Genomic DNA, 25805 nt, shown 5'->3' with positions numbered 1-25805 from the left:
TTTGTTTTAACAACAGTGCATATCGAAATAGGGATTTTCCCGTTGGATGCCAGAAGTGGAGAGGTTTTACTTATTTTATTAGTTAGCTCAAGTTTATCAACTTTTGGTAGGTTGAATGTGTGTTGCGTGACTGTGATTTTCTAAAGTGAAACATGTCATTAACAGTAGCCCATAACCAATTTTGATTACCTATTTGTGCAAGCATTCTTATATAACTGTTAATCATTTTCTGTGGATAGGTTAAGTCTGGTTAAGTTTGGCTTTGGAAACAATGGCACAAAGAGTGTTGATTGGTGAGTGACTGGTGAGTGTTATGATATACCTTTTTTGCTATTTTTTGAAATCAAGTGCGCCTTCATGCCATAAGACAGATTTTTATTGTAAAAACAGTTGTGTTTAGGTGGTGGCCAGTCTGCAAAACATGGCAGTTCCCGACGAGATCTCGCGCGTGCAGGACCTACATGTCCCGCGTGCGCGCGTGCACGACCCGTAGGTTCGCGGGCAAGGGCAAGTTCAGTAGGCGCACAGCAAGTAAAATAGGTCAAAACAGTACAATTTTTGCGTGCAACACCCAAAAATTGGCGTGCAAAATTTTTTTTCATAAAATAATCGCACGTGCAGCTGCCACACTCTGCAGACTGGGGTGGTGGAACAGGATTTATTGGAAGATACATCTGTAGAACTCTCGAAAATGCTGGGTATAAGTCATTGATAATATCCAGAAACCCCAAAACAGAAAACCACCTGACCTGGGTAAAAATGACTGTTTGAATATGATTTTTTTTAAACACGTTGGAACATTCTTCTCAGCTTTGTTCTCAATTATTTTTTTTAAACAAATTTAACCCTAATGTGTGCAACACATGTGTTTATCACAACGTTTTATCTTATTTCCTTGGGCAAATGTCAGGATGAAGTGGAGTCCACTGGGCTACCAGAAAACCTAAAAGCTGTCATTAATCTAGCTGGAGAGCCTGTTTCAAATCCATTAAAAAGGTATTAGTTGTATTACTTTAAACAGTTTCTCAAAAAAGGGTAACAAAAATGAATATGTTTGACTAGATGGAACAAAACTTTTCAGAAAGCAATCCATGATAGCAGAATTGGAACCACAAACTTGTTAAAGAAGGCAATAATGAATTCAAAGAACCCACCCAATGTTTTTGTAACGATGTCAGCAGAGGCTTTATATCCACCTGATCAGATGAAATTATATGATGAGTACTCCAGTCCTACTACATCAGACTACGGGTCACGTCTAAAACTGCGGGCACGCCCCATGCAATAGAAAAAACTGCGGGCCCACAGTTTTTATATTTGCGAGAGACATGACCAGCACTGGATATAATGGGCCCGCGGTTTTTCCCTGCGAGAGGTGGGCCAAGCACTAGATATAGTGGGCCAGCAGTTTTTATACTTGCGAGAAGCGTGCCAAGCGGGCCCACAGTTTTTTAATTGCATAAAGCGAGCCAAGTGCTGGGCCAAGTGGGCCCGCAGTTTTAGACGTGACCGTCAGACTACAGGTCAAAATTTACAACCAATTGGGAAAACGCTGGAAAATTTCCTTCAGATCAAAAAAAAATGTGTACCCAAAGCGAACACTGGAGTCTGGTTACCAATTTAAATATCCAACACTGGAAAGTGCATTAACCAAAATTATAAAGTCGAAATGATTTAACTTTCAAGCTGCAAAATAGCTTCTCTGATAGTTTTTGTTCTTGTTAACAACTGTGTTTTAAACTTTTTTCCAAAAGTTCATTGTATCTTCGTTCCCGATAGTTAATTGTATTTTTAGAAAAGTGCGTAAAATGCTTTGTTTTTATAGATGTGCACTAGATGCCCTATGACATAACAATACCCTTGCAGTTTATTTCTCTATGCTGTGCTTTTGGTCATTTAGTATCGAGGTTTGTTGGGACCATGTGTAGTTCATTAGGTGGCTGGTTTGAATTTGCAAAATTAAGTTAAAGCTAAATGTGTAAACTCTATGAAACAAATAATGTTGCTTTCGCATGATGAGTTTGCATTAAAGTTACCCAATTTGCCATACTTTAAAGTATGTTTTTTTTTAATGTGTAGAATCCATTTTGATGATGTCAAGCAGTGTTTTTTGTTATCTGTGATACCCTTGTCAATAACTTTTTAGTATTTTGTTTTGCATCACACCAGTTGAAAGACAATTTTGTTGAAGCTTTACTTATCACGCATACAATCAATTTTGTATCTGATTGAATGTTTTAAAGCATCATGATTGGCGTGATTAAAACGTTACTTTTATGTGTGCTCAAATAAACTTAAAACGTTTCCCGATATTGGACTATTTCTAGTGTGACGCCTGCCGTTTACCAGGCGCGCTAGTTCATGACGTTGGATCAACAACAACAAAAGAGTACTCAAGGGCAGGAACTTGGCCCAATGGTCCGGCGCGCCTGACCCATATATAAAATAAAAAACCTTGATCGGAATTACTCAACCATCCATCAGCAGCTTTAAACTATATGTTTGAAAATATAATACTTTTTGATGGCATCATTCAAAATATCAAACCCTTATCACCATGAAAAAAGGTGTTAAAATATATATTTAAAAAACCAGGGAGTCGAACCGCTTGTCATATGGGTTCAGGTTCGGTTCGGGTTCACTTCGTTTTGTTTTTAAGGGTTCGTGTTCGGTTCAGGTTTTTAAAAATGTTCATTTTCGGGTTCGGGTTTTGTTCCGGTTTGGGCAAATTATCCGGTCCAAACCGGTTTGCGGTTTTTGAACCGGTTCAAGTTTTCATTCGTTTCGATTTAATTCTACCCATCATCTACTTGGCCTTATCAAACTCCAAAATAATTTTGACCGTGCACTGTTATTTTTGACACGCCCTATAAGTGTTATCTAACGTGTTTTTCAGTGCGCTGTTTTGAAAAAAATCACTAAATATAAAACGGACTGAATTGTTTTCTGGTTCAGTTCCGGTTCGGGTCCAACGCCAAACAAAAAATAGGGTTCAACTCCGGTTCGGGTTTTTAAAAAATCGTCATTAGCGGTTCGGGTTCGGTTCAGGTTTAATGAAATTAACCGCTCAAACCGGTTCGCGGGTTCGGGTTCAGTTCCGGTTCGACTCCCTGTAAAAAGCCTTTGCACACTTGCAACAAAATTTCCCGCTATGTCTGTGACATCTTTCCCATTCAAAATCAAGGTTATTTTGGCCACGTAAAAATACAACAAGCCCACTAAAATGACAAGAATGTTCTATTTAAACAGGGGATTGCAACTAGCAAGCACAGTTTAAAAACGTCCATTGAATAAAAGTAGTCTGGTAGTGCAACGTGAAGAAATGTTTTTATTTCTTCTAGAAGAGTGTCATGTAAAACTGTAGCAACCAATCTCTAATCCCCAAGTAAACTCCGTTTGCGCAAACTTACGTCCGTTGTAACATTGTATCAAAGTAACTATTAAGTTAAGTTGAAGTAGGTTGTTATAGTATGGTCAGTCTGGTTTGGTCTGGTGAACATCGTTCGAAACAACATGCATATATACGTACAACTGTCATCCACAAACAGTCAACAAAAGGTTACAATATATTGTATACAGCTGCAAGTAAAAAGTAACTAAATTCTTGAGGTGTTTATTGGTTTACGTGTGAATAATACTGTACAGGTCATAAGCCTACAAAACTAATAAGTTTAATGCTAATGAATTATCTAAACTTTTTACAATATGTCCCAAGTCTGTATTTCGTGCAAAGAAGTAAACTAGGAAATTGATTTTAAAGAAACATTGAAAACTATAGCACAGACGAACAATCAATGGAATTAATTTGTTTGAAAACAGTGCATTTTCAAATTGTGCAGGTAGTATCGAAACAGGTATTTTTCCCGTGGGTGCCAGCACAGGTTTTTACTGGACCTAGGCATCTCGATCTCGAGTGTATCACGTTTTGGTAGGTTGAAAGTGTATTCTTTTGTGTAACTGTGGTTTTGCACTGTCACTAGGTTATTCACATTGACCTAATTCCCACTTTAATTACCTATTTGTGTATGCATTCTTGTATAATTGTTACTCATTTCTTGTCAGTAGGTTTACTTATACTTTGCAGCTATTGTTATCTTTGGGTTTGAAAACAATGGCACAACGAGTGTTGGTTGGTAAGTGACTGTTGCTGCATAAGTGAACTATCTGATATTTTGTTTTTGAAGTCAGTTGTGCATATTAACTAGGGTTACCAGACGTCCGAAATGTCCTAGACATAAACGGATACGGAGTTCTGGCATAAAATCTGTGTCCGGGAATTATTTTTAAAAACACTCATATTGTCCGGAATTTTTGCATCAGCAGTCTAACCTACAGTAGTTTTCACAATTCTTTTTATGGGGGACTTAAAGGTTTACATTGTAATTATTGGCTGTGCTGATTTTAATGCACTATACCCTGTACATTTATATGAAACAATGAGCCTTGAAAGCTAACAATACTGTGAATATGTTTGTAACTTATTTTGAAACAAAACTGCAATTTTATCTCTTTAACAGTAAAAATAAAATTTCTAAAATAATGTAACTACATGCCGTACAAAGAAACGAAACTTTGGTGTCGCCAAAGCTATTTATTCAAACCGTCCAAATTTTTTTTAGCTGATGCAAATATGCTAACTCTAATATAGATCATATGACAATTTTTTTGTGTTTAGGTGGTGGAACTGGATTTGTTGGAAGGTATGTCTGTAGAACTCTTGAAAATGCTGGATATAAGTCATTGATAATATCCAGAAATCCCAAAACAGAAAACCACTTGACCTGGGTAAGACAACTGTTTGACCATCAAAAACTTTTTGTTTCAACCCATGTGTGTGTTTCATCTTTTTTTGTTCGGGGAAAAATTTTAGGATGAAATTGAGTCTACTGGGCTACCAGAAAACCTAAAAGCTGTCATTAATCTAGCTGGAGAGCCTGTTTTAAATCCTTTCAAAAGGTATTATTTGTATTACTCCAAACACTTTCACAGAAATCATTCACAAATATGAATATGTTTGACTAGATGGGATGAAGCTTTTCAGAAAACAATTCATGATAGCAGAATTGGAACCACAAACTTGTTAAAAAAGGCAATAATGAATTCAAAGAACCCACCCAATGTCTTTGTAACAATGTCAGCTGTGGGATTTTATCCACCTGATCAGGTGAAATTGTATGATGAATATTCCAGTCCTACTACATCAGACTACTGGTCTAAATTCACAACCAATTGGGAAGCAGCTGGGAAATTTCCCTCGGATTTCAATGAAGTTCGACATGTGATTGTTCGATGTGGTAATTAGTTGTGATAAAAATCTTACCGACTATATAGGTTTTTATTTTTATCCCATGTCTATATGTTGTAGGTGTAGTTCTTGAAAGAGATGGTGGTGCTTTGCAACAAATGCTACCATCTTTTTGGACTGGTTTTGGTGGACGCTATGGTTGCGGAACCCAATGGTTTCCATGGATTCATGCTGACGACATAGCAGGCATCTTTCTACATGCAGTTGAGAACTCAGATGTAGAAGGAGTGTTGAATGGTGTTGCCCCAGAGGCAAACACTAACTCACAGTTTGCAAATACCCTTGGGACAGCTATGTGGCGACCAAGCTTGATACCCCTTCCAGCCTTTGTTTTAAGAGCTATGTTTGGATCGCCAAGGTCCAGCATGTTACTTGAAGGTCAAAATGTGTACCCAAAGCGAACACTAGAGTCTGGTTATCAGTTTAAGTACCCAACATTGGAAAGTGCTTTAACTAAAATTATTAGGTCGAAATGATTTCATTTTCAAGCTGCAAAATAGCTTCTCTGGGACTTTTCGTTCTTGCCAACAACTGTGTTCTGAAACTTCTTTTGTTTAACAGTAGTTCTATTGTTGTTGTCTTTCCTATACCGCTGCATAAAATGCTTTTTGTTGTGCAGATTTTTACATATATTGCAAGAAGGTTTGAAGAAACTTTTTAGCATAGGACTAGTAACCACACAACACTACCAAAACCAGCCAGCCAACAGGAGCATTACTTTATGTTTGAGAATATTATACTTTGTGTCATGAGATGATTCAATCCCTTATCAAAATGAACAAAGAAAGTGTTGAAATATGTGCAAGTTGTTGAAAACACTAGTGCATGATTGCAGACCTTTTGGTGTACATAAGGCACATGCCCATTCTGACGGTAGGGCATTAAAAATCTACATTTGCTCCTTGGGATCCTGCACATTCAGATGAAGACAATGGTTCAGGTTCATCTTCAATTTGCAAAAAAGCTTCATTGCATACAAAAAGATAATCCACTTTCTCATGGAAGTAGGTGTAAGCAACCAAATCAGGTTTTCTGTCAAACAATGTACACAATGAATGTCAAGTGGCAAAACCTGATGTGAGAGCACTAAACTTAAACCGTGGAATTCAGAAACTTGGGGTTTGGGGGCACAAAAAAGAATGGGCTCTTTAAGTAAGAACTGAAATTCCTTAAAGTGGGCATTCATATGGGAAATAAAGTATGGGCAGGATACTTTTCAAACTGAAAATTTTGTCACTTGTATAATTATTCTCTTTACAAATATTATATAAGCTTCAAAATGGGCAGAAATGTGTTTTGTCAGAAAGACAGCAGTAACAAACCAATGTTATTTTTTATTGTTTGGTGAACGTTTAATGTTTACATTGGGACTAACTTTTTTACAAGATTGTACACATCTTCATCACAAATCAGGTTGCAAAAAGACAAATCCAGCATCTTAAGTTTTGGTAAGTGCAGTTCAAGTTTGTTCAACCAGTGTCCTTTCAACATTTTTACACCAACTAAATTCAATTGTTTTAAGTTTCTGAAAAAGTGAATTTAGGTTATGATTCAACACACAAAGATTTTGCCCAGTTGGGATGTGTCATAATCACCTTATGTTTATAATGTGTTCTGAAATCATTTGAAACTTGCAATTTTGACTTACCTACACGACAAAATTAGTTTCTCAATTGCTTCATCAGTAACTTCAGGGCACCACTGCAATGTAAGGTCTTCCAGTTTGGGGCAACTAAATACAAAATCAAACTGATATTTACATAAGCTCTAAACAAGCCTGTTACATTCGAACTGTATAAATTTACTTTAAAGCAATTGAATGCAAAGTGCTGTTTTCAATACATAAACAATCAGCCAATGTTAGTTGTTGAAGGTCTTGGACAGATTGGTGAGCAAAAAAATTCGCTAAGGTACTGTTGCTGATTTTTTCTGATTCCAGCTTTTTATAACACAGTCTTTTTAACCTGAAATAATAATAAAGAAAATTGAAAAACAAACTTGCTGACTGCTATCTCTTTTTTAAATACTTACCTTACTTTACCATGAAGGCTCTCAAAACTCTGATCACTAAGGTGGTTGCAAAAAGATATCTGAAAATTTGTTAATTTGGGCAAGTTACTTGCAACCAAATTTACTGCAATATCTGTAAGATCTTCCCCATCCAAAATCAAAGTCTCAAGGTTTTTTTGGCCAGAAAGAAATAGAGCAAGCCCACTAAAATTACAAAAAATGTAAGATTTTAACCAATGATAAATAACAGGGGTGTGCAAGCAGCCTGCAGTACAAAATCTTGTTGTTATTATTTAGGTCTGTTGTGATAAAGGATGTCGTAATATACAATCATTGTATGTAATAGCATACCCATCAGAAATATGCAGAACACCATCACTCATAAAATGTTTTAGTTTGGAAGGCATCTGTGCCATGTAACTTAATCCCAAATCTGTTATGGAGGCACAGTGTGAAATATCAAGAGTTTTTAGATTCTGCAACACTTGCAAAGACTTGATTCCTTCATCTCCAATTTCCCTGGATAAAACAACAGCATTTTGATTGTGTAAAATAAGTGTGAGTGGCTCATGAATTATACTTGCAACTGTCCAAAACAAGCACTTGTAACTTTCTACAGTTTTCACATATGTCCTTAAGCACAGTGGAGGTAATATATTCACAAAAGGAAACATCAAGATGACACAGATTGACACAGGAGTACAGGGTTAGTTTTTCTTTTTCACCCAGCACAAAATCATCATAGTAGCGACTGAATTTCAATTTCAGTACTGATGCACTGATGTGATCAAAAACAGGACAGAAAAGATGTGAATTAGTGAGGTTTCCATCCAAGATCAACTTTTCTGTTAGCCTGTCTAGTTTCTCATTGCCATGTACTTGAAATTCATCTTCAAATGGAAGAAACAAGGTGGTTGTAGTTTCTTTTATTGTTGTCATATTAACATCATGCCAAAGATCTGGGTCCAGAGACAGAGCCCGAAATAGCTTGCATACATTTCGAATAGTAAACAGGATAGTTGGTTTTGGCAGGTTCTGAAATACATTTAGCCACAATTCAACTGGTAAGTCCATCCATGATATTGGAACAGTTTCATTGAAGTCATTGACGTTTGCTGTTGAACAGACGTCCGCCATAGAAAATGACTGTTTTCTGGACTTACATTATGTGATAACCAGGCTTCATTGTAATGGAAAACAGTTTTATGTGTAAACTTGAAGTTCTGTTCAAATATTTTGCTGAAAGTTAATTTGGAGTTTTGAACAAGTATGAGTTGTTACAAATAATTCCTACATCTGGAAAAAATTGACTGGAAATTGTGGTGTCTATTTGTCAATGTGCACAGGAGTAAATTAACTGTGGCTTTTCAACATTATGAAATTTATTTGAGAAAAAAATAATGACACCTTTTGGGGGCTCATCTAAAAAAACGCAATCTACATCTACAAAACATATGAAACTTTTGAAAATGTTAACGACTAGGGCTTTTAAGGTTGGGGTGAGGGTTTGTAATGCAAACAACTTTATAACTTAATCTCAGAATTCAGATACCCCTTTTGGGCATATAATATTTTTACATACGTTGGGGGTGGTAGTGGCAGGTGTGGGATTCAGATTTTTTGTCTTTTTTGTAGTTTATACTTATAGCTTTCAAACGCAACGTTTGTTTTATATTCTTCAGAAAGCAAAACACACACATCTAAACGTCAAAAAACTGCAGGCTTCTTGTGGTACCGCAACCGCACGCCGTTCAACGGTTGCATGTAAACAAATGTAGAGCACACCCCAGTGGTAAAAGATTTTTTTATCTTTTACTTTTTATCAAGTGGGTTATTGAAGTAATGTTACGTTAATATTAAATTATTACCGAAGGTGAAAATCAACGAACATACAAGAACTTTGGGGTTTCGGGCAAAAACTAAAGGGTAGGGGGACTTTTGTTTGACCAGTCGGGGCGGTGGTTAATAAACTAATAGGCTACTTGTGTTCGCAAAAAAGGTAGGGGTCGTCAAGAACACTAACCACTAAAATGTATTCTGTAACTTAAATAGGACAATAGCCGTAAAAGAGAACAGTCAAACCATTTCCTTTGGGCCGCTTCTTTTCATTGCACAGGTTTTTAAGAGGTTTCAGAGCAATGAATACGGTAAACCAAATCTTTGCGAATAAACTTTCAATGCCTGTCATTCATACCAGTGTTTTAAGGCTGCTTAACTAATTTCCAGGCTAGATGCAATACGAAAGGTTGATTCAATGGTTTGAGTTTTAATGTAAAACAGCAAGCAAAAGGAACACATGGTTTGTGTGTGTAAAACGATAAAAGCGGACCCCTGCGACAATAACAAGAGTTCGGCCAAGAGCTGTTTTGACCTGTTGTAGACCATACTGTTATTGGGTCCCACGATAAAGCAAGTATAACATAGTGTCGCGTTAGTGGGCTACATATTTGATTTGCAATTTTAGGTTTTGGTGAAATATACCTTTACAAAGGATGCTGTGTTTTTCCAACATAATATTAATATTTAATGAATATTAACAAAATAATATTCATACAACTGCTTTAAGAAGCGCAACTGCCGAAGTTAAGTATCAAAAAATGCATAGTATGTCCCGGTTTGGGACACTTTTTTTGGCAATTTAATCTTTTTTTATGGGTTACTTGTTTTTAATAACAGTACAGAAAGGCACGGGCCTTGACAATAGAAGGGAGTATTAAATATAAACACTTTTTTTGTAAATGTTTTTAGAAATCTTTGCGTTTGAGCTGCAAAAAAGGGGGCCAAAAAGACAAAATTCGTTGCATTGCGGCAAGACTCAGGGCTCCACAAGACCACAAAACTGCAAAAAGGCTACTCAAGAAACGAATCACTAATTTACAGTCTATAATGGCAGTATGATAAGCATGAGTGCGATTTCACAATGCCAGAAGCGGATTGAATGGCATGATGCATTTCACAACACGCAGAGGCTTCACTTGTGACAAACACGCATTGTTACCATCACATGAAAAAATGAACTTCTTTATATGAATAGATTTTTTCGAACTTATAGTTTCAAAGGTGCATTTGATTTTGTCCCTACAGCAAAAATATACTTAAAACTTCCATTGAGGAATAGTTCCCACTAGTGTGCAACAAAAATAAACAGTTCAATAGCTTAAAACAACAATTCAAAAATGATAATACTTGGAGTGATGGAGTGACGGGATTTAAAAGCGTTCGACCTATATGCCGTAAAATATACAGATATACGATAAGTGTAACAAAATCATAAAATCCATCACTTGTTCGGGAGGGGCGATTCAAAATACTTGCATTTTTTGCTTTCTGGAAAAGTACGAAACGCGCATAAGTCCTTTCAGCAGGTGTACAAAATGTTGACGTAAAAGCAATGAAATAAAATAAAACGTATTAAGCGTCAAACGCACGTGTCCTTTAAAACAGGTGACACGAGCGCCTCCTGGCGGAGAAGAAACTTGCGCCGCACCGGTAGGGCGTGTCCGTTGTCGCCTTCATCGGCCGTGTCGTCCCTGTCGGCGTTGAGAACAGCCGTGGGTATGTCAGTGGTCGAAGAAGCAGCGATCGGCTTTACTTCGCCTTCAAACGATTTGTCGTCGAGCGATGACGTCAGAGACGGGTGGGAGCGTGATGGCGAAATAACTTTGGGTCGGCGATATAACGGTTCCACGTTAATCTCGCGTGGACGAACCGGTTTTGCGCCGTTAACGGTCGCTGTTGGTGCTGGGCCTTCGGTTAGATTTTCATGGGACCTGTGAAAAACCTTAGTTAATTCTGACCCCTTTGGACCAAATAATGTCTTGATTAGGTCCGAATTAACCGATGTCGATCAGTTCAAGCTATTCCACGTTACAGACTATTTGTACCTAAGTTTTGTCCGAATTAGACTAAAATCCGGATTAACCCTGGTTGTAGTAACATTGGCGTCCAACAAAATTAAATTTTCAAAATCGTTGGGTATTTTTACTTTCTAAGCTAAACGGATTGAAAATTGCGTTATCCTTAACTTTATCACATTTATATGCATATAATATATTTATTATAAGCATTAAAAATACATTGTTAAATGCATCTTAATATACCACCACACCATTTTTTATAACTTACTTTCTGATGACAAGACCCCTTTCTTGTGAGGCGCGCCACTGTTCCCGGGCTCCAATGCCTGACCGCATGGCCATATTGCCTCCTGTCCAATTAGCTCCGGTTCTCTGTATTCGAATCCGTGGCGTAGGAGGAGCCGATCCCGCACCGACACCACGGAAAGCACGCGAGAAGTTAGCGTCCCCGCCAGCTTTTTCGTTAAACCATCGCTCTTCCTTCTGTCGCTCCTTCATTCGCTTTTTGTCCACAAAGTTAACGAGACACCTGAAGGTACAGATAAAGTTTATGCATATTCATACTGGGATCAGCCCTGAAGCGTCGATGCAGACCAGCGATCGCGGCATACATATCGATAACTTGCGATCCCTTACTACGAAGCTGATATGTGCAGCATACAAGGCAGGCAACGGTGCTTGTGATTCGACTTTCGGCAGTTTCTCCACTGAGCCCTGTGTAGCTCAGAAGAATTTTTTTTCTTATTGGGCCATTTAAACTTAGCATGTACAGTAGACCTCGGTTAAATCGGATTCGGTTTATCCGGATATTTACCTAATTCGGACAAATCTCGAGGTACCAATGATTTGTAATATGTAAGGCTATGACTAATCAACATCGGTCAAAGCAGATCTTCGCATAATACGGATATTTTTTGATCTAAACGGGTCCGGATTTACCGCGGTTTACTTTATTTGAAAAACATTGCCAAACAACTGTTCAATGAAATTAGAGACAGCAGAATCAGTGCAGCTGGTGACAAGACATTGGCTGTATAATTAAGTTCCAGCAGCACTGGTGATAACTTACAGGTCGAAATAGTGTGCAATGTATGTTCCCCTAGTGTCCCTAATGGTTCCATGCTTTCACATTATTTATATGAGTACAATTCCCTACAACAGCGTTTCTTAATCCCCATTTTTCTGATTTAATTTTGGGAATCCGACAAAATTGAGAAACACAACTGCCCTGGCCAAATTACCACAAGTCCATTGAAAACTTGGGATAATGGATAAGTTGCAGGGTTAAAAACATACAATGCAATAAAACAATAGACGCCTCATGTAGAAAGTAAACTTACAAACCCACTTAACAAAAGTTAAAATTTAACACAATCTTTCCAATGCCTCTTAAATACCCACATTGACTCATCCTTTTAAGGTTCCTAGAACTCAAAAATTACACCCTTAACCAAACAAATTTCATCACAGCAATCCTTTCCACTCACCCGCAAGGAATCCAGAATAACAATGAAAACACGAGAACGGTTCCTACGATGTTGTCAGCGAGAAATTCGCCAATTTTGTCAGGCGCAATGTGTTTAAAAATGTCCCAGACACGCTCAATCACATCTTGGGTCTGTTTGTTGCAAACGCCCTGTAAAAAAGCCTACGTTTACGACCAGCAAAAAGCAGTTTAGTGAAATTGTATGAAGCAAGTATAAAACGACAATATCATACGCAGTGTTTGTTAAAAGTTAAATTACATCCAAAAACTTATATGCATCCAAGCACTTCAAAACTAAATATTTCTGTATTTGAATAGTTTGCCTTTCATAAACGTACTGAAAAATAACAGGGAGTATGTTTTACCAACGTTCTACTTTTTTTAAGGCCATTCAGGTGGTACAAAATCTTATTTTTGTTGATGAAAGATCAAATTAACTGTGACGAACTGCACTGATGAGATCTTTTAGGTCGAAACAGTGTGCCTTGTCTTCAGCATACTGTTAATTATATGGAAATAGTATAATATCATTACCTTTAAGACTATGTATCTTGTATTCTTGTCCTAAAACTACTTTTATTTGTGTTTCTCGCGTTTATGGCACAACAAAGAATACTGTATTGGCTGTAACTTTTGTGTGCAACTTATTTTCTGCATATAGGTCGTACGTGAACACTATACAAAACCTCCAAGTTACACGGGAGTGAAAATAGTTTAGGAATTGCTAACTTAAAATAAACCAAACCAACTAACATTGCAAGGCTACTTACGTTTTGACAATATCCCAGCGTGCATGTTGCGTTGTCTAGAAGTTTCAAGAAGCCTTTAGTGCCGGGTTCGATATAGGGTGTGCATTTTTCAGTCATAGCTTCGCCAGTAGCATTAAGTGGGGCGCAACACCGCAGACAAAAATGCTCCTTGTTCTGTGTGCACAGGCACGGCTGTTTACCTTTTGTCACGCAGAATGGCTGGCAGACACCGTTCTTGCATTTACCTGGTGAAATAGATTTACGCATTGTAAGAACATAAGTCAGTGCATTGGTTGGTTTGTTGAAAATTAGTTTTGCTTTGATGGGGCATGGATTTCAGCCTGTTACTCGCAACAAACTGAACAAACCAGTTTTTCCCAACCAGGGAGAAATTCCTTCCAAGCGGGAAATTTACTTTTTAATATTTACATGTGGTTCGTAAATAGACTCTTTAGCTGTGGGAATATGACCTGTAAAGAGGATAAATGCCCAATTTTATGATCTTCGTATGGATAAGATTTGAGATATTTTATGTAGTATATTAGGGGTGAACAAAAATGATTTAAATTGTTAAGGGGGGGATTTTAAAAAAGGTTTAAACCACCGTCAAAAATGTTTTGAACCACTGCTCTAGCCCATACGGTTAATGTCCTGTCACTGGCTGCACTAAAATACCTTATGGGTCAAAAACGTGTGCACTGTCTGCAGCTTACTTTTCATACAATGGCTCTACGCTTTTGAACATTTACCACGTTATGGAATTTTAGCGTTATTATTCCACAAGCACTCCTAGTACACAAAGGCTATCTTAGGTTGGATCTTTACTAATTATACGATTTTGGCAAATTTGAGATAAAAGGGTGTGGTGGTTTGGCAGTACGTAAACGTAACGAGGACTGCCCCCTTTCAATAACAAAGAAACGTGAAACGCACAAAGACATTTGCTTCGAAACAGAATATCTCTCCGGCGCATACAAAAGATGTCTAAAATCGACTTTAATGTCAATTATTCATGGAAAGACTTTCGTCTGTTACTCACCGTTGTCGCCGCATGTCGTGTTGTCTGGCACAGGTTCCGCTTGGGGGCAGTAGAAAGACTTGCCATCGCAGTAGGCGTCCTTCCAACACAGTCCAGGAATATGGGCACGACACATCTTCGAAGTGCTTTCAGCCTGGAAAAAACAGCTAAAAGTCCACACTTCGGTTTGAACATTGTTGTTTTATTTATACAGTGAAACCTCGGGTAAACCAGATTCGGTTAACCTGAATATTTGACTAATTCGGAGAAAACTTGGGGTACAAATGATTTGTAATGGGGTAAGACTTTAAGACTTTAACGGTCAATCCGGATCTTCGTCTAATCCGATTTTTTTAGGCCCGAGCAGGTCCGGATTAATCGAGGTTTACTGTAATCTTTTCGGGAAAAAGTGACATGAAAATTTTATCTGTTCATCAGGCGCTTTATGCAATTTAGGGGCAAATAAGAAAAACGTGAAACAAATCACTAAAGATCCTAAGGCATTAAAATGCTTAAAATCAGGTTTTAGAACAAAAATTCAATAAATAACAACACAACAGACTGTAAACTTTGATAAACCCGAAGTCATCAACCGTTTATGCTTGATATGTACACAGTGTTTTTTTTAAGGTGTTTTGGGGGACCGAAACGGTCCCCCAAATTTCTCCATCGGTTTCCCAAATTGGCTATTTAAGCAAATATGGCCATTTTTTGGTATTTAAATGAAACACTTGCGGTCTCTTAAAACTACTTAGCGGTCACCCAAACCAAACCTTAAAAAAAACCTGTATGTACACATACTTCAATTAAGTAGTGGGTTTCTTCATTATACAAAACAATAGGCGTCTTAAAATAATAAACGAAGGATGATTCATGCTTAACAAGGTGATATACAATAGGTATTACAAGGCTTTAGTGACTAGTGATTATATATATACTATACACAGTTTATCTTCGATTACATATACTGCTCAAATCATTTACGGTAGTAGTTCATATTTACCTGACAGTCCTCAGTACAGCACGGGTAATTTTTGTTGCTGCACTTGGCACCGGGTTTTAACGTGCAGTTTGAGAAACAACAACGATCCGCGTTTGCCATTCCGGTTATATATCCCACATCGCAAGTTTCGTTGTCGTGTTCCTCCACCTGTGCAAGTAAGGAAATGTACTGAATATAACGTCTGTTTACTAGCGAAACCAAAACGCTACACTACATATAGCAATGCCCGATATGGTGTAAATGTGATTTTGATACATAGCGTATTTATACTGCATGTACGCAGGCTGGCATATTCTGTTAAGAGATCTTGTGGAAGGAATTTAAACAGAACTTGTTTTTACAATAGTCTTGTGGGATTAGAGTTTGTTACAAAAAAATTGGGGTAACTTTTCCTCCAAAGGTTTTAACAAAACCAAAAGGGCTGGGAAACCCCTGCCATAAAAAATAAAATTTCAAGATAAATTTTACAAATTTGTCATTCAACTGGTGTGATGCTAATCAATATAATAGTTGTTTTTCTTGAAACATTGAAAAATGTGTTAAATATGCAACTTGGAGGACGAAACGCTTGTTCAGTATTTACAGATAAAGTTAAACATGTTTTTTAAGTAAACTATCACATAGTGGTTTATCACCTGGTAATTTCCACAGAACGAGTTTTTGTCCTCATGAAAGCAGATGGGAGCTTTCTTCAGCAGACTCGGCATTATATTGTGTTTACTGCAGTCCGAGAACCTGTTATTGTTTGGATATTGACCACTCACTGCGGCAGGGTACATGATATAGTTGCCGTTGTTTGCCTGTATTTTAACACAACTGCATGAAGATGTATGTTGAACACAGAGTTACGGCAGCTTAGGTTTAGTCTAAAGCCCTGGAAGTAGACAAAAAGTTACTGCAGAGTTATAAGTCGGCTTTTCTAGTGGGGTTTGAGTTTGTATAAACCTGGCTAGATACGACCCTTGCTTCACTCTGTGCATGATTTTTGTCGCAATTTCACCCCTTTTCGGGACTAATTCGGATTCGTTAAAAAAATTCGGGCTGAAACCGGGTTACAAGGCTTGTATTTTCTGGACCCAATTTTTGGCCGCTACAATACAATAGGTCAATATTTAATTTTTGTAAACTGTCGTGTTCAAAGATTTTTTTCAAATGACTTTCACAGGTTATATTTCCATTTTATTTATACATTTCGTTTGAACAGAGAACATTAACATAAAAACACAACCCCCAAAAGACAACATTTTCACCTGTCCTGGTGTGCAGGAGTCGGCCGTGTACCCACTGCCATGTCCGTCGTCGTGTTCGGCTCCGAAGTTATGGCCGAGTTCATGGGCAGTGACCAGGTCAGCCTCAGTGGTCAGTATCTTCTGCCCCCAGTTAACTGTAGATGTGAGGCCAGTGTTGAGGTAGAGGGGTTTGGGTGACCTACTAAACAACAAAATAAAACGTTGGTTTATTGAGGTAATAATAACAGGGCTGTAATTGGGCTCCCAAATAGACGTAAAACGCCAAATGTTTTATGGTTCAAATTTTTTGTCAAACGCTCATGCCATCATCAGTGATATGAGGGCAACATCAGTTACACCCGCTTATAAACACTTGGGTCACATGAAAGATTGATAAAAGGGTGCGAAATTTTTGCGCGACGGCTTTTTGGGCCGTTATTTTCCTCATTCAACTTATGAACAGATCCGTGTATAGTGCTCCAAAAATTTGTAAATTTTGCAATTGGTCTTTGGAAAGATAATTTTCTGTGTAAGTACCTGTCTTATTTGCTATATAAAAAGGAAAAAATGAAGATGTTAAATTTAACGACAAAATGTATGCTGTGCTGGCCCGTTGACGTTTTGATTTTAAATTTTCTCAGAAAAGCTGGAAATGGACCACTAGTACATTTTTCTCGTACAAGTTTGATTCTAAAAAAAACAGAATCAGTTACAAAACTTACACAGACGAGGTTTTCCAAACAAATGAACAACCGCTGCCTCATGTTGTTCTTTTTATAAGAGGAAATAGACCAATGTTTTACCAGAACAAGACGTAACGTGCTATAGCAAAGCATTGTAGACGCTACGTAACGTGCTATAGCAAAGCATACAATCAAATCTATCGCTTGCATAAATCAAACCAAGAAAATGACTTATGCGAAAGTTGAAGTAAAAACGGGAACAGGAACAACCAAAATTCACATCAGTCACCTGGGTCTGTAAGGCTTTGTGCAGATTCCACCAACGTTATCCACTTTTTCCGAACCGACGTACGCCAGACCGAGCAGGCCGTTTTCGAAATCGACGTATGTGAAAAGGTGGGACAGACATACGGACCTGTTGTCTTCACTAAATGCTTCAAGCAGGTCTTTGGCACCCCACAACTGGTCCATGTTGTACCTTGTACTGTAAGAAACGACAGAAAAAACGTTACTTCAACTTTTAGATGGAACAAAGTGTAAGTAGAATTTTCGGAATTTCAAAAAAAACAAAAATGGCTCTCCAGTCCTTTTAGTAATTTCAAATTAATGGATGTTACGGTAATTCAGTATTACAAGTTTGGAAAGGTTTATTTCCAGGCTAAAACTAGTTAACTATTGTGTACAGAACAAATTCATTTTGCTTATGCAGGCATTTTGCTTTTGCTAACAAATGTGCCCAAACGGTTTGCTTATATCAGCTACATCAATTACATAACAGCCTTTAAAGTATCATACAATTCTCTTTTTAACACAAAAAAACTGTACTACTGGGAATGTCTATCAGGGTTCCCGCACAATTTTCGTTTATAAATTCCATGACTTTTCCAAATATTTTCAAGAAAAAAACAAAAAAACTTCCATAACCTTATTCAAAAAAATCGAGCAATTCCCATAGTAAAACAAGAAAAGAGGAGTTGGTATATGTAGCCAATTTACTATTCTTGCAACGAATGTACAAAAACATTACAAAATTAGAAATTCCTATCTCTATCTGGCATTTTCAAGGAACAACAGGCACCAAATTCCAAACTTTTTGAGGACTTTTGCAAAAGTTGTTTTTTTTTCAAAACTTTTCCAGGCCTTAAAAATACAAATTTGAATTCCATAACCTTTCCAGGTTTTCCATACCCGTGGGAAACCCTGATTTTATCTGATTTTTGTTGGGGAATTGGCAACATTTAGTTGGTAAAGGCAAAATGTGAAAAAACTTTGAGAACCACCAGTCCTACCTCTTAGTGAAAGTGGTGTCATTGTGGATGGTGATTTCACCAATCTGAAATCCATATCCAGTGTACATTGTCTCACCACTCGCATCCCAATTTGTTTTCTTGTAGATCTTGTTGACTCGGTCAATCAAGTTGATCAGGTAGTACATAGTTTCAAGAACACTAGAATTTCCCATTTCTCGATAAAACCTAATCAGTAAGATGTGTTTTGAATAGTTTTTAACTCCAAATGTGGTAGAGGAAATATGTTATGACAGATGTGGTATGGACCACCTGCTTAATCTAAGCCTTGGGCTATGAGCAGTGTTTTTTTTAAGGTCCCCCAAATTTCTCCAGCGGTTTCCCAAAATTTAATTTAACTAATAAATAATTCGTTTAAGCAAATATGGCTATTTTTTGGTATTTAAATGAAACACTAAAACTACTTAGCGGTCACCCAAACCAAACCTTTAAAAAAAACCTGGCTATGAGAACTAACACTTATGGACATGAATAACCTAAATTTGACCTATATTAAGCAGTTTAAATCCAAAGCTGTAAAAAAGCATTTTTATAGCAGCATATTTCTGCTTCCCAAATGAAATTGATGAATTTAAAAATATGGGATTGGAGTCGGTTTCTAAATATTGTGTATAGTCTCAGTCATGATAAATATCACTTTTGGCAACTCTAACTTTACATCACTTCGATTAAAATACAGCAAAAAATCTGTAAGGGCAACACCAAGACTTTTTTGCAGAGTCATTTTACTTAAATTAAGTTGAGTCTGCGTCTTAAACTTTTTTGAACAGTGGAGCTGAAATTTTATAGAATAAATCTGAAACATTTGTAAACAACTCTACAACCCAGATTAGAACTGAGAACATGGCAACAATCAGTATCAAATTTAAAAGTAGAGGTATTGTTGCACTTCTCGTAAGACAGATTGTATTAATGTGTGGCTTTTTTAAAATCCATAAATCCTCATTCGTTCTTTAGCAGTTACCTGAAATCAGCTACCAAGGATATTTTGCAAATCTTTTTGTTTCCAGCGGCTCTTTTCTGTCGACTGTGGACAGATCTGTCAGTGTGTTTTTGTTCCCTTGATTTGTTGTTTTTAACATTCTACAAAACATGCACAACAATATGAAAAGCATTAAAATCCATAGAAATTGTTTTTAAATGTTTATAATGTTTCTTTAAACTTTTAGTCAAGTGTGCAAAAAACACAATATAAACAGTTTTACTAATGTTTCAAAAATATATTAATCTGTTTAATTTGACCAACTGTTATATTGCAAACAAATCTTGAGTTTAAAAATATAAGACAACATAAAATATATACCTCGTTTTTGTTCCAAAACTCTTTCATTAACTTTTCAGTGTCACAAAATCCTCCTTTTTTATGGGGGTGTAATAAATGTTCCTTTATTATGTCTGATTCGCGGTAGACAAGCAGGTCTCGACATTGTGTGCATTTCCCGCTACTGACTTTTTGTGGTTGAGGTAGATGGCGCCAGAGAGGCTCGACAATAAAAGTTTCATTTTTAGTGACAATGTTCGCAGTTAATAAATTGTCATGCATATGTGCAGTTACAGAAGATTGTGCATCACCCAAAACAACACCCTGAAAATAAAGACATGTTTCAATGTACAAATAGCTTTAATGATAAAAGATGTAATTTTTTTCTCAAAAATGCCTCTTTTTGTGTTAAACTTGTTATTCCTTAATTTTTATTCAAAGCAGAAACTGAACAGTGGTTCAAAAGGTATAGTATTTCATTTTCAAAATACATATTATAGTTTGTCCATTTTTCTAATTGTACAACCAAAAGATGTTAATAAAAAAAAACATTTTTCAACTACATCACAATTACAAAAAAAACATTGTGCAACAAATAAATCAAGAAAATGCTAACAATCTAAATTGAGAATTTTGGGGGATCTGCCTACTCTATAGATTGATTTATATTACAAAAAATTGTCAAAAACAAACCAGCAAATTGCTTGAGGCTGTATAAATTACCCAAGACAATAAATCAATTACAACCACATGTAAGAGGTGGGGGCATTTTGCCATGACTATTTATTTACTTTTCAGGGAAGTAGGAAGTTCAGAAAAAGGTAAGCAGCCTTACCACCCACTTGTCTCACACAAAACACTTAGGAGAAATTGACCGGATATATGAGTCACACACATGTTAATGGGCTGGTCAACACACATTGTTATTTACAAAGGAATAAGTATTTGAAACAGGATTGCCTATATGGAATGTACTGTGGTAAACACCCAGTATTATATTCTTCAAAAACACAAGTTGAATTGATTAAGAAAAGATATACACACCTTCATAACTGTGGATTTGTCCACATCAATTTTGTGTGTATCATACTGGCTTGTTACGTAAGCCTTAAAACCTGGAGCAAATACCTCCGTCGATGGCATGAGAGACAATGTAAATGTCCTTTCAAATACATTGAAAGAAATCTAAACACAGAACACCATCAGCAGATTAATACACACAAAATTGATAGGGTGAATTTGAATCAAAGCTACAACTAATGTAAACTAGAAGGGTGGCTTAGCACATATTGCCCTTGCATATACACTATAACACATATTTTCTACACTAATTTTATATTAGGTCCCATATCATCCATTGTCTTTTATAACCTTGGCTGTTTCTGCAAGCAAAAACTCATGGGTCCCCCACACATGCAAAGTTGTAAATAATACATTTCAAGAGATAACCATGAGAAAGTCGGGTGTTGTAAGGTAAAACACAGTGATCGGTACTGTGCCTGAATAAATATGCTATATGGAGAACAAACTATTCAAATTCAGTCCATTTATACATTTTTGAAGGTTTTTCTATTTTATGGTCTATCTGAGAAAAAAAGTGTTAAACAGTGAGAAAATAGGCTAAAACACAACAATCAGCTCCTATAACACAAATCAGCGCGAATTGCACGTGACTGTTGGGGGCTAGTGGAGTAAATGATAGAGCTACAGGGTTGAACCCAACAATTAACACCTATAAATATTGCACTGTACAAGCTCTCCAAATTTCATTTAATTCAGACATAGTTTGAAAAATTGACCCATTTTGGGGGGCTAGTGGGGTAAATGCTGGGGCAACAGGGTAAAACACAACATTATACACCTATAAATGCACACTCTACAAGCTGTCCAAATTTCATTTAATTCTGACATTGTTAAAATTTGACCCATTTTGGGGGGCTAGTGGGGTAAATGTTGGGGCGACAAAGTTGAACATAACAAACAACAACTATAAGTAGCACACTCTATAAGCTGTCCAAATTTCATCCAATTCGGACAATGTTTAACAAATTCACCCTTTTAGGGGGCTAGAGGGGTAAATATTGGGGCTACAGGGTTAAACACAACAATTGAAACCTAAAAATGACAAATTATACAAGCTGTCAAAATTTCATCTAATTCCGACAGCGTTTAAAACACTCACCCATTTTAGGGGTTAGTGGGGTAACTGATGGGGTTTAAAACCCAAAAGTATAAAATATGAAACCACAATGACCCAATCAACAGTCATGTAAACTTTTATCCAATTCTGACAATGTTTAACATTTTGACCACTAGAGGTGTTATTAGCAACATTCGTCAATGCTGTTAAGTGTCAACTGCAAAACATCCTCGAACAAACCCACAAACACTGGTAACAAATGTCTGGTTGCCTTTATAACACCTCAGAAAACTAACATTTGTGGTGCGCACCAACAACATTTTACACTTTGATGGCTAGCAGAAAACTAACGTTTGTGGTGCGCACCAACCACATTTTACATTTTGGGGGCTAGCGGGGTAAATACTGGGGTTGTCATGACAAACGAAGCAGATGGCACATCTGCACAACCATATCTACCATCTGTGAAAGTTTCATCTAAATTCACCAAAGATTTCATGGCAAAATGGGGTGGACAAACTTCAGGGAAGAAAAAAAAAAAAAAGAAAAAAAAAAAAAGAAATCGAGTAAAATCAAAATGTGTCCCCTTCAGGGAAGGGGACCCATAATTAGTTAAAGCCTTATTCAGTACCATGTAAACATAACGACACCCAATGGTGGACTGATGCACATTACCAACAAAATTTATTATATCTAGAGGTCAAATGAACAAGAGATGTCAAAAATATTGTATCGACAAGCTTTACTATTACATTTACATTAAATATGTATTTTTTGTTGGAATATAAAGACATTATGTGTGAACTGGCTCAACACATCCACATATATATCACAGTATTATGCCTGACAATATCTTTTTTATCAAATGTTTTTAATTAAGTTGTGAAACTTTGTTCAGTGATGAGATAGGGTGTATTAAATAAAAGGATAAAAACCAATCTTATGGACAAGTGCAACCATAAAAAAGTTTTGTTGACACACCTGTTTGTCAAGGGTAGGAAGCTCTTTTTCCGCATCAAGACTCCTTTTTTGTCGATGGAAGTACAGGTCGCCCTCTTTGATAGTTTGCCATGTGTGCAACCTTCCGTGAAGTGGATGGCTTGTTTCTCCGGATACCAAGCTGGCCAAAATCAGTGGTACAAAAAGCACAGCATTATATTGCATTATCCAATTGTCACTATAGTTGCACACAGGGGCAGACCTAAGGATATTACGATAATCCATGGTTAGCATACACAATACATCTTGTAACCACATCAAACATAAATAAACTGGATAATGGCACACATCCTACTTCAGTGAAAAGTAAATAAAGAAAAATCTTTTGCAAGCACATCTAAAAACATACAGCAGTGTGTGAACTTACCACAAAGTCAGCGTTTTAATACATTACGCTAGTGAACAAATGACATCAATAACCCTGTTTAAAATTAAAACGCAAAAGACACATCACAAGATAAAACTAAGTGCACCTTACCAATTGCCACTGCCCACTCAAAACACAAAAGTTTCTAATATACACAAATGAATTACCAGACAAAAACTCTTCGGTGTCATGAAACACCATCACTTTCTGTCTCCTTAAATTTGGGAATAAAAGTAGTTTGTCCACTGAGAGTTTGGTAAGTAAAGTTGTGCTCATGTAGATAAGGTAGTTCAGCAGCAACAAGGTAGTCTTCTAAAGTTTTTGAAGTACAGCGGGCAATAAACCTAATGAATGGCCTGAGATCGCCAGTGTTTGCGGCAGTTAAAGTCTCATAATATTCCCATCGATGTTGCAGTTCCACAGACACTGGTGGAAACCCGTTTTGCATTAAAATGAAATTCATTAAAAGTCGTGCAGTGCGGCCGTTGCCATCTACAAAAGGATGAATATAAACCAGTCTGTAATGTGCAATGGCAGCATATTCCACTGGATGCAGATCAATAACATCTGGAGAGTTTAACCAGTCCTCAAACTGATCCATTAATAGTTCAACATCATTTGGGTGCGGAGGTATATGTCCACCTACATAGACTTGATTCGTTCGAAATTCGCCAGCGGCTATGGGATCAACAAATCCCATTACACGCTTATGAATACTTTTGATGTCTTCTATTGTAATTTCACCAATGTTCATTAACAAAGTATTGTTCATGTAGGCCAAGGCCTCTGCTATGCCAATGACTTCATTGTGTTCCATTATACTTTTGCCAGCCACTACTGTCTTGTGGTCAATTATTTGACGAATCTGTTCCAGCGTCATTGTATTACCTTCAATGGCAACGGTGTGGTATATGTGCTGATAATAGAACTCTTTCATGGCGCTTCTTAAAGTTGGATGATGAGAAGAATACTTATACAGTTCCTTCTTTTTATCATCAATTTCAACAAATACATTTTTGTCATGCTCAAGAACCAGCGGTGCAGTTCGTTTTCGATTTGTCAAGGCAGTGGAGTGCTCAGGATCACAGAACAATGCACGCTGGTACAACAGATCGGCCTGGACAACATTTTCATTTTCTAAAAACTCTCCAAACTCATTTAAACTTTCTGAAAAATTGGGACTCAAGGCCAACGCATGTTTGTAAAGTTTTAAAGCTAACTTTCTGTTGCCGGCCTCAGCCAATGCTCTAGCCTTTCTCAAACAAGCTTTGACTTCCTCCAGACCACTAGATTCCCCTTCTTGTTGTGTTTTAGTTGTATGAAGATCACCAGAATATGTTTTTACTGAGTGGGGCTGAGATGAGACGAGGATTCCGAAGCCTTTGCTGCCAGTCAAATGACTTTTTCTCTCATTCTGAGATACGAGGTACTTTGTGTTTGCTAGTGTCATAATTTCAGTGGACTTAGGTTGTGAGAACTGAATACTAATACTGGGCATGTATCTTGACAAATAAATAAAGGTCTGTCCAAATGTTGACAGTGATAAAAACGTCACTAAGGATAGGGCACAAAACCCAAGAATAAGAATAACACAGGTTTTCAGTTGCATGATTCCGTTTTTTCTATGTTCGCATCGTTGAATTTTCGTTCAGCAATAAGGCAGGATCGAAAATTTATTCAACTTCACAACTTCGAAATCTTTTTGTAAATTAAACAACCGCATCGTGTAAGACTTGTATTGAGCGTGTTGATTACTAATAACCTGTACAAAACAAAGCTTAAAAAACGAGAAACACACACTAACAAAACCCAACAAAACACAAAACGAAAATGCCCCATAGAATTCAACTCACACTTAATTGATTGACGTCAGAATGATAATAATACAAACGCTTTGCTAAAACTGTTATGTGACGTCATTGTATTAGCCAGTTTTTCTTGTCAAACTTTCGACAAACGTTTGTGACCGCTATGACTCAAGATTTCTATGATTCTAATACGGTAATCCAAAGTCTATCTATCAAACACAAGTTGTCGCACGAGAATTCATGGAGCGTGAAATGGGGCGACTTTGCACGCTTTTAACAACGCAAAGGATAGGGTTTTGGATGTTGTTTTCAATAACCTGGCTTAACGACTAAATATTTTTTATTTCTAAATTGCCTTGCTGACAAGAAAATTTATGCGTGACGTAAAAATGACGTCATTGGTTGCCAGGCAACGCACAATGTTTGCAGGAAAGCAGTTTTATTGGCACGAGTTTAGCGAAAAAAAATTTCTGCATTGTTTGCTAGCAAATTTGTGAATAAAGTGTAGTAAATATAAATGATCCCGACCATTTTTAGTAATAAAAAATGTTGATTGTACAGATATTTCAAAAACTTAGAAATA

At 37.0% G+C, this 25805-nt stretch overlaps 5 protein-coding genes across 9 annotated transcripts; 2 read left to right on the top strand and 3 right to left on the bottom strand.

Moving 5' to 3' along the window:
- The first annotated feature begins 271 nt into the window (after positions 1-271).
- Positions 272-2310, top strand: LOC145237788 (epimerase family protein SDR39U1-like). Its single transcript, XM_080100778.1, has 4 exons — positions 272-293; positions 608-753; positions 911-996; positions 1063-2310. The coding sequence occupies exons 1-4, from the start codon at positions 272-274 to the stop codon at positions 1286-1288; spliced, it is 480 nt and encodes a 159-aa protein (XP_079956904.1). The 3' UTR covers positions 1289-2310.
- Positions 2311-3286: 976 nt separating this feature from the next.
- Positions 3287-5921, top strand: LOC145238810 (epimerase family protein SDR39U1-like). 4 transcript variants are annotated; one of them, XM_080102080.1, is made up of 7 exons: positions 3287-3558; positions 3840-3928; positions 4063-4133; positions 4676-4785; positions 4871-4956; positions 5023-5294; positions 5366-5921. In XM_080102080.1, the coding sequence occupies exons 1-7, from the start codon at positions 3514-3516 to the stop codon at positions 5779-5781; spliced, it is 1089 nt and encodes a 362-aa protein (XP_079958206.1). In that variant the 5' UTR covers positions 3287-3513; the 3' UTR covers positions 5782-5921. The 4 variants fall into 4 exon arrangements, with proteins under 4 accessions (XP_079958206.1, XP_079958209.1, XP_079958208.1 ...); XM_080102082.1 differs by having other exon boundaries at positions 3294-3592; positions 4066-4133; XM_080102083.1 differs by having other exon boundaries at positions 3293-3928; positions 4085-4133.
- Positions 5922-5984: 63 nt separating this feature from the next.
- Positions 5985-8607, bottom strand: LOC145238806 (uncharacterized). Its single transcript, XM_080102075.1, has 7 exons — positions 7896-8607; positions 7667-7834; positions 7337-7519; positions 7111-7269; positions 6954-7037; positions 6681-6830; positions 5985-6337 (listed from the first exon to the last, which is right to left on the bottom strand). The coding sequence occupies exons 1-7, from the start codon at positions 8450-8452 to the stop codon at positions 6187-6189; spliced, it is 1452 nt and encodes a 483-aa protein (XP_079958201.1). The 5' UTR covers positions 8453-8607; the 3' UTR covers positions 5985-6186.
- Positions 8608-9561: 954 nt separating this feature from the next.
- LOC145238805 (ADAM 17-like protease) lies at positions 9562-23305 on the bottom strand. 2 transcript variants are annotated; one of them, XM_080102073.1, is made up of 14 exons: positions 23030-23305; positions 20953-21093; positions 19951-20232; positions 19612-19730; positions 18630-18815; positions 17630-17824; positions 16679-16859; positions 16064-16228; positions 15429-15575; positions 14447-14579; positions 13429-13652; positions 12660-12808; positions 11441-11701; positions 9562-11085 (listed from the first exon to the last, which is right to left on the bottom strand). In XM_080102073.1, the coding sequence occupies exons 1-14, from the start codon at positions 23303-23305 to the stop codon at positions 10734-10736; spliced, it is 2811 nt and encodes a 936-aa protein (XP_079958199.1). In that variant the 3' UTR covers positions 9562-10733. The 2 variants fall into 2 exon arrangements, with proteins under 2 accessions (XP_079958199.1, XP_079958200.1); XM_080102074.1 differs by having other exon boundaries at positions 16679-16856.
- On the bottom strand, positions 23250-25415 carry LOC145238807 (protein adenylyltransferase FICD-like). The gene has a single exon (XM_080102076.1). It carries the CDS (start codon positions 25021-25023, stop codon positions 23602-23604), a length of 1422 nt encoding a protein of 473 aa, XP_079958202.1. The 5' UTR covers positions 25024-25415; the 3' UTR covers positions 23250-23601.
- Between the last annotated feature and the right edge of the window lie 390 nt (positions 25416-25805).

Source organism: Phallusia mammillata, chromosome 7 (assembly GCF_965637545.1).
Source record: "Phallusia mammillata chromosome 7, kaPhaMamm4.hap1.1, whole genome shotgun sequence".
Classification (NCBI taxonomy): Eukaryota; Metazoa; Chordata; class Ascidiacea; order Phlebobranchia; family Ascidiidae; genus Phallusia; species Phallusia mammillata.
This window is presented reverse-complemented; position numbering and strand designations above follow the sequence as displayed.

Excerpts from the sequence above, each read along its gene's own strand:
- LOC145237788 (XM_080100778.1), top strand. The coding sequence starts at position 272 with ATGGCACAAAGAGTGTTGATTG. Across the intron at positions 754-910 it reads CAGAAAACCACCTGACCTGG|GATGAAGTGGAGTCCACTGG; the intron begins GTAAAAATGACT and ends GGCAAATGTCAG. Across the intron at positions 997-1,062 it reads GTTTCAAATCCATTAAAAAG|ATGGAACAAAACTTTTCAGA; the intron begins GTATTAGTTGTA and ends ATGTTTGACTAG.
- LOC145238810 (XM_080102080.1), top strand. The coding sequence starts at position 3,514 with ATGCATATATACGTACAACTGTCATCCACAAACAGTCAACAAAAG. Across the intron at positions 3,559-3,839 it reads CCACAAACAGTCAACAAAAG|GTAGTATCGAAACAGGTATT; the intron begins GTTACAATATAT and ends CAAATTGTGCAG. Across the intron at positions 4,134-4,675 it reads GGCACAACGAGTGTTGGTTG|GTGGTGGAACTGGATTTGTT; the intron begins GTAAGTGACTGT and ends TTTTGTGTTTAG.
- LOC145238806 (XM_080102075.1), bottom strand. The coding sequence starts at position 8,452 with ATGGCGGACGTCTGTTCAACAGCAAACGTCAATGACTTCAATGAAACT. Across the intron at positions 7,835-7,895 it reads CTTGTTTTGGACAGTTGCAA|GGAAATTGGAGATGAAGGAA; the intron begins GTATAATTCATG and ends TGTTTTATCCAG. Across the intron at positions 7,520-7,666 it reads GTTCTGCATATTTCTGATGG|TGGGCTTGCTCTATTTCTTT; the intron begins GTATGCTATTAC and ends TTGTAATTTTAG.
- LOC145238805 (XM_080102073.1), bottom strand. The coding sequence starts at position 23,305 with ATGTGGTTACAAGATGTATTGTGTATGCTAACCATGGATTATCGTAAT. Across the intron at positions 20,233-20,952 it reads ACAAATCCACAGTTATGAAG|GGTGTTGTTTTGGGTGATGC; the intron begins GTGTGTATATCT and ends CTTTATTTTCAG. Across the intron at positions 14,580-15,428 it reads GCTGTACTGAGGACTGTCAG|GCTGAAAGCACTTCGAAGAT; the intron begins GTAAATATGAAC and ends TGTTTTTTCCAG.
- LOC145238807 (XM_080102076.1), bottom strand. The coding sequence starts at position 25,023 with ATGCAACTGAAAACCTGTGTTATTCTTATTCTTGGGTTTTGTGCCCTA.